Below are 10,449 nucleotides of genomic sequence, written 5' to 3' on the forward strand. Positions count from 1 at the left end.
AGTTCCAAAAGTCGCGGTCCTTTTCCTTGAGACTACCAAATTATTTGTATTTTGTTCTCTGACTGTCCTACCGTTATCATTTAAACAAAATATATCTTTCATAAAAAGAGGGCTGCTGTTATTTATAGTTTTAGAGATTTCTATACACAATGACCGTAAGCGATTTACATTCATGTGACTCTTGCTGGAATTTTTAAGTAAATTTTCGTATGTACTTACCGTATCATTATACAGAAATCTTAATGCTCGTTTTTGTATCATTTCGACTTTAGATAAAGATTTAGAAGAAGAAAAATGCCATATAAGGGAACAATAATTGAAATTTGCGTAGATAAAACTTTGAACTAAAATATATTTTGCTTGAAAGGATAAGAAACTTCTAGATCGAAATAAGGCATTTAGTTGGGCTGATGCTTTGCGACACAAATCACTAACGTGTCTGTCAAAATTTAATTTATTGTCTATAGTCACACCTAGTAATTTCACGTTATTTTCACTTTCAATAGTTTTATTTCCTATATTAAATTTTAGACCTAAATTATCTGCCTTATTCTTTGTCAGAATTATCGAGTGAAACTTTTCAGGGTTTGCAATCATTTTATTCTCTTTTAACCAGGAGAGGGCAGTTTTAGCTTCGTTTTCTAAAGTATTTATCAAATTAGGAATAGAATTTGAGAAGTTGGATATTGTGTTATCATCAGCGTAATTATGTAGCTTATATTTTTCTATAAAAAGAAACAAATCATTTATAAATATATTGAATATGATAGGTCCCAAAATAGAACCTTGTGGTACACCAGATAAGATAATTTGAAATAGACTATAGATCCCATTTATTCGAGTGGCTTGCTCTCTATCAGTAAGATAAGATAGAATGAATTGAAGAGACTTATTGTCAAATCCATAAGCAGCTAGTTTCGCAATTAGTAAGTCATGTGGTACACAGTCAAAAGCTTTTGAAAGATCCATCAAGATCGCACCCACCACATAATTCTTATCAAGTTTACTCTTCCATTCCTCTATTAAGCGAATTAGTACTTGTTGGGTACTATAGCATTTCCTATAGGCGGAGAGAAAAATCGACAATTTTGATTCCATATAAGCGGTTATTTGTTCTTTCATAACCCTTTCGTAAAATTTAGAAAAAACATTTAAAACACTGACAGGCCTGTAGTTTGATATTTTAGTTTTATCTTTTCCTCCCTTATCCAATGGCGTTACAGCAGCTCGCTTAGCTTTGCTTGGAAATTTGTTTGAAACTATGCTACTATTTATAGCATCTGTTAGTGGCGTTACTAGGTGCCTTTTTGCTAATTTTACCAGCTTTGATGGTATTGTATCTTCACCTGTTGATACTTTGGTGTTTAAATCATTAAACAGTTTAGAAATTGTATTTTCATCAACTTCTTGGAATGTGAAGTTCTCATTGTTGTTAGAATCATTGATTTCCTTTATTTTAATGATACTTGGATGATTTTCAAAACTATCAACAATTTCTTCAATCATTTTTGACTTATCATTTACATTCTTATATTTTATAGGATTTGGTTTCATGCCACAAGAATTTTCTAAAATATTGATGTAGTATTCGTTGAAAAGTTTGGTTAACTGTTTTTTATCAGTAACTAAACTTTCATTTTGAACGATCGCTATATCTCCTTTGCTTATTCCACTTTTATTTGATATCAAGGGTTTAACAGTTTCCCAAAACGTTTTTTTGGAAATAAAACCTGATTCTGTTACCCTTTTGAAATGGTTTTTGATAGCCTTTTTGCGTAAATTTACACACTTGTTTCTCTGTTTCTTGTACGTGATTTTGTTTTCAGAAGTAGGATTTTTATTGTATTTATTTTTGAACCTAGACCTTGTATATATTGCCTTTTTTAACTCTTTTGTCATAAATGGTGCCTCGTTTCCACGCAGAGTTTTTTGCTTTTGTGGGGCATGCTTTTCTATGATAGATGTGAAAACATTGATGAGGTTTTCATAATTCAGTTCAGGATCTTTACTATTACAAATAAAATTTGCGTTCTCAACATCACGTAAAAAATTGGCTTCATTAAAATTTTTGTAACTTCTGTAAATAATTTTCTTGGATGCTAAGCGTGCTAAATGAGATTTTAAAAATGTTGTTACCATTTGATGATGATCACTTAATCCTGTTTCACATGTTAGTGTGTGTTGAAAACATCTGGGTCTATTTGTAAGAATGACATCTATAGCTGTTCCGTTAGGACTAGCAAAACAGGTTTTGTTTTTGACAAGATTTTCAAGACTAAAAATATCACAGAAATTATTTAAGGTTTCGAAACCAGAATCGTTCGAGTTATGGCAATCGATATTTATATCACCCATAATTATTATGTTTTCGACTTTAGATAGAGCTTTATTTAAAGCTATCTCTAATTCCTCAAAAAAGTTGTTTAAGTTTGAATAATGAGGTGGTCTATAAATACTGATAACTGTCCATTTTTTATTTCTTATCGTTAATTCTGAGCAAATGATTTCATTATTTGTTATACCCAAATCATTAACTTGTCTACAGGCTATTCCTTTCTTAACATATTCAATTAACCCTCCTCCATTTTTGTTCCTATCTTTTCTAGTTCTAATTTCATAGTTATTAATATAGAATTGTTCGTTTGGAAAACTCTCATCTAGTTTGGTTTCAGCAAATACAAAATAATCAGGTGAAAATTTTGTCAGAATTTCTCTTGCATCAATTATTTTGTTTCTGAGACTATTAATGTTTAAATAGCCTAAAAGAGGATTGGAAGGGTACTTAATTCGTAATTTATGTATTTCATCTAAAGAACTTTGGTGAGAATTATGTGTCGGATTTTGATCATTTCTATATTGACTCCCAACACATTCATCAGGAATATCAGATTTATTATAATCGCAAACTAGTCCAAGCCTATGGAATACCCCTGCTGATCTAAAAAATTATTTATAAAAGCTATAAAATTTCGTGCTAACATTATCTTACCATTCTCTCGTAAATGTATGCCATCTTTCCATAGGTGTTCTTCTCTGATATTGTTGTGTCTGATGTAGCCATAACCGTGTAGATCGGATCCTTCTCTTAATAGTTTGTTAATACTGTTTATTCTATCAGAGTCGACACGTCTGCTCGTAACCAAGGCAGAGATAAAAACTTTTTCTACTCCGTTACGCACACATTTTTTCCCGATGTCCAGGATCTGTTCGGCAATTTTGTTATCTGACGCTGCATTTAGATGACTTGATAAAAGATTGTTGATTCCTACATGGATAACGACAATATCAGGTTTTTCTTGTTCCAGTGTTGGTTGTACGTAATAATTTAAGTTTTCGACACTTGCTCCTGGGAATATCTTAAATCTCACATTTCCATTTTTTATTTGCTCATTAAATTCTTTCACTCGAATACCTTTTGGTATACTATCGGTCATTATCCGTATCTTCTTAGAATGGTGTACATTTTGATGCTCAAGATTCGTAGCTAATTGATCTCTTTCGGGAAACGGATTGATAACAGGGTTGGGTCTTCGTCTGTGTGTTACATTATTTTTAAAGATATTTGACGAACGAATATGGTTGTTAACATCTACGTGGTGCGTATTTTGACTCTCCTTCGTAAAATTACAATCTTGATCACCCCAACTTTGTTGATTAGAATCGTCATTAACTTCAACTCTTAGGTCGTTAAATCTGTTATGATGTAATTCTTCATTTCTATTAACTTTATTTGTAGAAAACCTTGAGGGACCTTTGATTACGTTGTTCCATTGATTATGCTGTTTAATCGGTTCCACATGTTTACACGTTTCAACTGAATGATCACGTTGATTACTGTTTAAAATTTCGCTAACCAATTTTTTGTAATCCTTTATTTCTTCTTTAAGGAAATCTATTTCACTCCTCAGTTGTTTAATTAAAATATTTGACGAGTTGTCCCCGATCTTGCTCAGTTTATACGAAATAAATTCTTTTAAATCGCAAACCTGTGTTGTCAAACTTTTAAATTTAATAAACTGGCCAAAATTTTTAACTTCTTCCTCGTACAGATATCCACTTTTATCTTCGATTAAATCGTCAACAACATCTTTCTTTTCCTCTGAAAAAGATTCGTCTGTGCTATTTTCTTTCTCCTCTTCTACTTGTTTCACAAATAAATAACTTTCTGTACCATTTCTCTCCGTTTTGTTTAATATATTCTGTTGACATAAATCTTTTAGCGTTTGCTCAATAATTTCAGGATGCAAGTCTTTTGTGTTAGTTACTATGCTGTCATAGTCAGCTTTCTTTTTCCTTCTATGTATTTCTTTAACAGAATTTAAAACAATATTTTCAAACTCCATTTGTCAACAGTTAAACAACAAGTTTTACTAAGTTTTAAAAACACGTCCGCTCCGTCCGCTTGCTAAGAAAGTTAATCTGCTACTCCTCACGGACGATTAAAAGAGTCATTATATAGCCATCAAAAATCTCTCACGGCTCCTGGGTAGTGAGACATCAAAGAATCATGCAAAGATGCACTTCTGTATGAACTGTCTGCAAGCCTTTCCAACAATCGAATCTCGAGACAAGCACTATACCTACTGCAGGGATAACGAAGCGGTCAAGATCACGATGCCAACCAAAAAGCAAGAGTGGTTATACTACAAGGATGGTCAGCAGCAGTTCAAGGTACCATTGGCCATCTATGCGGATTTTGAGAGCCTGTTGATCCCAATGAAAGAGAATGCGAAGGAGACCAAGACGAAAAAGCTGAACAAGCACGTACCATGTGGCTTTTGTACATATAGTACCTTCGCCTATGGTGATATATCATATCCCTTGCAGAGATACCGTGGTAAGGACTGTGTAAAGATGTTGAGGTAAAGCGGCTCTACGCTACCTTCCCACAGCATGACATGCTGCCCCTAACAGAGGCGTTACAAAGAGAGCACGAAGCAGCAAAGACATGTCACATCTGCATAAAGCCCTTCGACAACGACCCGAAGAACCGCAAAGTTCGAGACCACTGTCACTACACAGGTCTATACGGAGGTGCCGCGCATAACACTTGTAATCTCAATTACAAGATACCTAGCCACGTATCCGTGATCTTTCAGGGTACGACGCCCACTTGTTAATTCGAGAACTGGGGGAGAAGTATGATATGAAAGTATGAAACCACGAAAAGTACATCTCCTTCAACGTAAAAATCACCGTACCCATTGCAGGTATGGGGTACGGTGATGGTGAAACGCACAAGAAGATCGAGATCAGGTTCATCGACAGCTGTCGCTTCATGGGATCAAGCTTAGAGAAATTGGCAAGCAACCTCATCGGTAGAAACACGGCAGGTATGAAATGTCGGCAGTGCGCAGATACATGTTTGGAATTTCAGAGCATCGACCCCGAGTATATGGCAAGCTTTTGGTGCAAGGCTAGTGACTCGAATACCACGAAGCAGCTAGACATGGAGCAGGTAAAAACAAACACACCAGCCATGGCAAGATTCATCTCCGGGGATGATTTCTTCAGGCTGATGTTTCGAAAAGGTGTCTATCCCTACGAATACATGGATAGCTGGCGACGATTCAAAGAAACTGATCTACCTCCCAAGGAGGCTTTCTATAGCAAGTTGAATATGAAGGGAATCAGCGACAACGACTATGAACACACAAAAACAGTCTGGAATTTCATCGCTCAAAAGGGTGCTGAGGTCAACATGGGTGACTACCATGATATGTACCTCGTCACAGACGTCCTGCTGCTGGCCGATTCTAGAGCTTTCGAGGAGTGTGCCTAGAGAACTACAAGCTTGGCCCCGCCCACTTCTACAGTGCACCAGGCCTGGCATGGAAAGCTGCGTTGAAGTACACAGAAATCAAGCTGGAGCTCCTTACGGATCCTGACATGCTTCTGATGTTTGAAAAAGGTATTCGAGGTGGTATAACTCAAGCTGTGCACATATATGCCAAAGCCAACAACAAGTACATGGAGGATCAATACGACCCGGAGGCTGAGTCATCATACTTGCAGTACCTCGATGCCAACAATTTGTACGGTTGGGCCATGCGACAAGACCTGCTAACGCATGGATTCAAATGGTTATCGAACGTTGAGACCTTTACAGAGAAGCACATCAGCAAACTCGTCGCTGACAACAAGCACGGCTACATCTTGGAAGTTGATATCGATTATCCAAACAGCCTACATGACAAGCACAACGAGCTGCCTTTCTTGCCGGAGCGCAAGATGGTTCACAGGGCCGAGAAACTGATACCAAATCTCGAGCACAAGCGGAAGTACGTTGTGCAAATCCGAGCCCTTCATCAAGCTTTAAAGCATGGGCTCGAGCTTAAGAAGGTGTATAGAGTCATCCAGTTTAACCAGAAGCCATGGTTGCGGGATTATATTGACCACAAGACGGGGCTTCAAACAGCCGCCAAAAACGAGTTCGAGAAGGACTTTTACAAGCTTATAAATCTCTCGGTGTTCGGAAAGACCATGGAGAATTTGAGGAATCATCATAACATACAGTTGGTTACTAACGAGGAGAAGTACACGAAGCTCGTCATGAAGCCCAATTTCAAAGGTGGGAACTACTTCAGCAGCCATTTCATGGGCGTGGAAATGTGTAAAACAGAGGTAAAGATGAACAAGCCCGTGTATATTGACTAAGCTATTTTAGACTACTCGAAAACCGTCATGTACAACTTCCACTATGATTACATGCAGCCCAAGTACGGTAGCAAGTTGCGGATCTGCTATATGGATACTGACTCCCTTGTATACTACATCAAAACAGAAGATTTTACCGCGATATTGCTGATGATGTAGAGACACGTTTCGATACGAGTGCCTATGGTAAGGATGACAACAAACCTCTCCCCATTGGCAAAAACAAGAAAGTCGTGGGCTTCATGAAGAATAAATTAAGCGACAAAATCATGACAGAATTCATCACCCTGAGAGCAAAGTTGTACGCCTATAAAAGTCTCACGAAAGAGGGCGGCGATCGCAAAGCGAAAGGTGTGAAGAAGTGCTTCATGAAGAAATTCATCACCTTTGAAGACTGTCAGCGCTGCCTAGAGAATGGCGTCGACATATACAAGACCTGGGTCTGTATTCAGAACAAGGGACATCAAATCCACACGCAGGAAGTGAACAAGCTGGCACTCAATAGGGCAGATGACAAACGGATAGTGCAACCAGACCAGATCACAACGCTCGCCAGGGGCCATTATCGCTTAGTGGCAAATAAATGATGGAATCCTTGTTAGTAATTGCCGTGCTACTACCGTACGCTCTGCTGGCTTACATATTCTTCCGATATCGACGTCTAATAAATAGAATGTCCAATCCCGCTGATATATTTGATGTAGTCGATACTCCCGCAGAAGCCCTTGAACATCGTGAAAAACCTATTGACAAACGTCAGGTTTTAAAAGATTTACGTAAAGGTAAGGCACACCTCCTACCAAAGAAGTGTCAGAAGCCTTCCTTGACAAAGCATCACCCGATGTCATCAATAAGATAAATACCGATTTCATCCAGCACGAGATCCAGGAGAAGGGAGAAAAAACAGCCAAGGCACTCTCCTGTCATACTATAAGCATGTACACGAAGGCTATAGGCAACGTAGTGCCCCTCGATAGCCCCGAAGGCTTGAGGCAAGATATCGAGGAGGATCATATTATCAAGGATAGTATGGTTGACTTGGGGGTTTTAATGTACTCAGCTTTCGGAAATTTTCTCACACCTTTGCTTATTGCTGTGCATACGATTAATCACACCCAACTCTCCATGTCCAAGGTAGTTGAAGAGAAGGTTGATGAAAAGCAAGAAAAAATTCCTTGAAGATCAAGGTCCCGGGTTTGAAGGTGATTTTGTAAGTCTCAGGACTCACAAAGAAATAAGCGTTGAACAACCACAAGAAGTAACAGTCATCACAAAGCCAGCAAAGCATCCAGGGAGAGTTGTGTGGGGTCACAGGTTAGCGGCACTGAAGAAGGAAAAGAATAAACTGAAGCAACAAGAGGGTGCTGTAGAATCTACAGTCAAACCTCTTATGGGTGAGTTCTGTGCAGTCAGGTAGTGTATACATTGGTGGAGGCCTACTACCTTACGCGTAAGCAGCCTGCAGCGAATCAACAGCCTGCCAAAACACGTGCACCAGAGCAGCCTCAGCGGGAGCCCACAGCCCAGCCCGATAACGACTTTTTTCACATGCGATAATCTATAATATAAACATGAATTCTAATGCGACCCCCAAAGAGAAGGAAATTATCGACATGCTGTACGAGAGTGTCGTGGACCTCGGATTCACGTTTGCGTATGTCAAGGCTGGCAAAAAATTCCTGGGCATTACGAGCCCCAGTACCAAGCTGGATACCAGCGACGTGATGAAGATGATCGCTTATTTTTCTGCTGGACGCGCTAGCCGCGAGATGGCGGTAGCTCTGGGGTGGATTTCTGCCTCCATAGTACCAAAACCTAAGCAAGCGCATCACAAGGTTTCTGTCTGCCCAAGGCAGATAGAATTAAATATGACTATGGGTGTGGTGCTAGAGCCTCATGCAGCAATTTTCACTTAGAGAATGAATATAAACATCGTTTCTTCAACGTTGTCATCATCTGCCCCACTATCCGCTGGAGCAAAACTTATCTCGATAGAGCATCGCTTTGGAAGGATGACTATGTGTTCCTAATCGATCCCAAAGGCCAGTTGTTTCACTGGATCGAGCAACTATCAAAACTCCTAGCAGGGGGGGACTCTGTTTACCGTTGACGATATGATCCCTGACGAGAGCCTCGACAAGAAACGTCAACCTCTGCTCGAGCTGGTCATCAGTGGGAGACATCGAAAGCATAGATTATGGTTGTTAACGCAGTCATACACGGCCCTACCTAAAACTCTCCGCCGGCAGAAGAAACAAATTTTGCATGGTACCCCCACGAAAGGAGCGATATGAAGCTTATGGACAAAGAAACCAACATGATCTCGGATTGGGAGTCGATCAAGAATCAGCTCAGGAAGTTGAAACAACAAAACAACGGAAAATTTTGGAGTGAGCACAGTCCATGCATACACGATCCCAGATCAAAAACCGTAAGATAAAATGTCTTATCTTGCAAAATTACAGAGGAAGCTTGAGGAGCAACGCATGCTAATCAAACAAAAGGATAGTGAGATCTTATCGCTGGATCAATACATTCAATCACAACAGTCTGGGGAAATTGTTATTATGATTTTTCGCAAGCATACGACACCTGACGATGATAAGTACCACGATTTCCCATACTATGAAGCGCGTATTCAAAGACGCGATATCCCTAGGAAAAGGGATTGGTTTAAAGAGAAATTTCCAAGGTCCGAAGAGATTTTCGTTATCGACAACGCCATCGGTACACGTACCTTTTACAGATTCATCAAAGAAGGACACGTGGAGCGATACATATGCCACTTCAAGCTTATCGATCGTACTCGAGATGACTTGTACAACCTAGGTGTTCCAGCGCTATATGACTAAGTCACATCTTTTTGTTGCTCTTCTCGAGCAACAAAAATCACGAGCACCGTCCTTGCATATACGGCTCCCGGATCAAAAAAATTACAAGTAGATATGTCTCTTGTAGTTGATTATTTTGAAGGAAAACAAGTGCGATCATTCTCCGTCCAGGGCAAGGGTCTATGCATCGTGGCCTCCGATGTTTGGAGGGCTGTAGGGTATGAACAAAGGGCAGGAGTGCAGGCCATTCAGAGACACGTACCTGGTAAGTATAAAATACGGCTTGGTGACGTTATTACAAATCTCGAGACAGACCTCGTGGGTATAGTTCGATCGAAGTACACCCAACCAAAAACGGTTTTACTGACGGAAGCAGGCCTTTATTGCTTCCTCCTGAGGTGTGGCAGACCTGAAACAGCCCCATTCCCTGAGTGGGTAGTAGAGGAGGTACTCCCCAGAGAAATGCGAAAACTTACGGAAACCGTTGAAGAACAGCGTCAATCCCTTGAGAAAAAAGACGTGGTCATCGAAGAAAGAGATATGGCCCTGACACTGCTTAATGATGACCTCGAGGACAGGGATAGCCAGCTTGTGGTGTTGAATGGTGATCTCGAGGAAAAGGATAGACAGCTTGAAGCACAGTGCCAAGAAAATGCGAGACTTCGTGAAAGGTATGTACCACATGCTAAAGATGTCCGAAAGGACATTGTGATCATGATTTATCATAAACATACGACTCCTGATGAGGATGAGTTTCACCAACTACCATATTGTTGCGCACGCGTTCAAAGACGTGCTTTACCCAGCAAAAGAAGATGGTTTAAAGATCAATACCCCAAGTCTGAAGAGATTGACGTTATCGATAATGTCAATAGTATTCACGCATTCAATAGATTTGCAGAGGAGGGGCACGTAAGAACGACACATATGCCACCTCAAGCTGTAAGAACAGCTATTTGAT

At 39.5% G+C, this 10,449-nt stretch overlaps 1 protein-coding gene across 1 annotated transcript; it reads left to right on the plus strand.

Moving 5' to 3' along the window:
• Nucleotides 1–5,212: 5,212 nt before the first annotated feature.
• LOC130614489 (uncharacterized) lies at nucleotides 5,213–7,244 on the plus strand. Its single transcript, XM_057435919.1, has 3 exons — nucleotides 5,213–5,772; nucleotides 5,817–6,644; nucleotides 6,785–7,244. The coding sequence occupies exons 1-3, from the start codon at nucleotides 5,213–5,215 to the stop codon at nucleotides 7,242–7,244; spliced, it is 1,848 nt and encodes a 615-aa protein (XP_057291902.1).
• Nucleotides 7,245–10,449: the final 3,205 nt, after the last annotated feature.

The sequence above is a fragment of the Hydractinia symbiolongicarpus genome, chromosome 11 (genome assembly GCF_029227915.1).
Source record: "Hydractinia symbiolongicarpus strain clone_291-10 chromosome 11, HSymV2.1, whole genome shotgun sequence".
Lineage (NCBI taxonomy): Eukaryota > Metazoa > Cnidaria > Hydrozoa > Anthoathecata > Hydractiniidae > Hydractinia > Hydractinia symbiolongicarpus.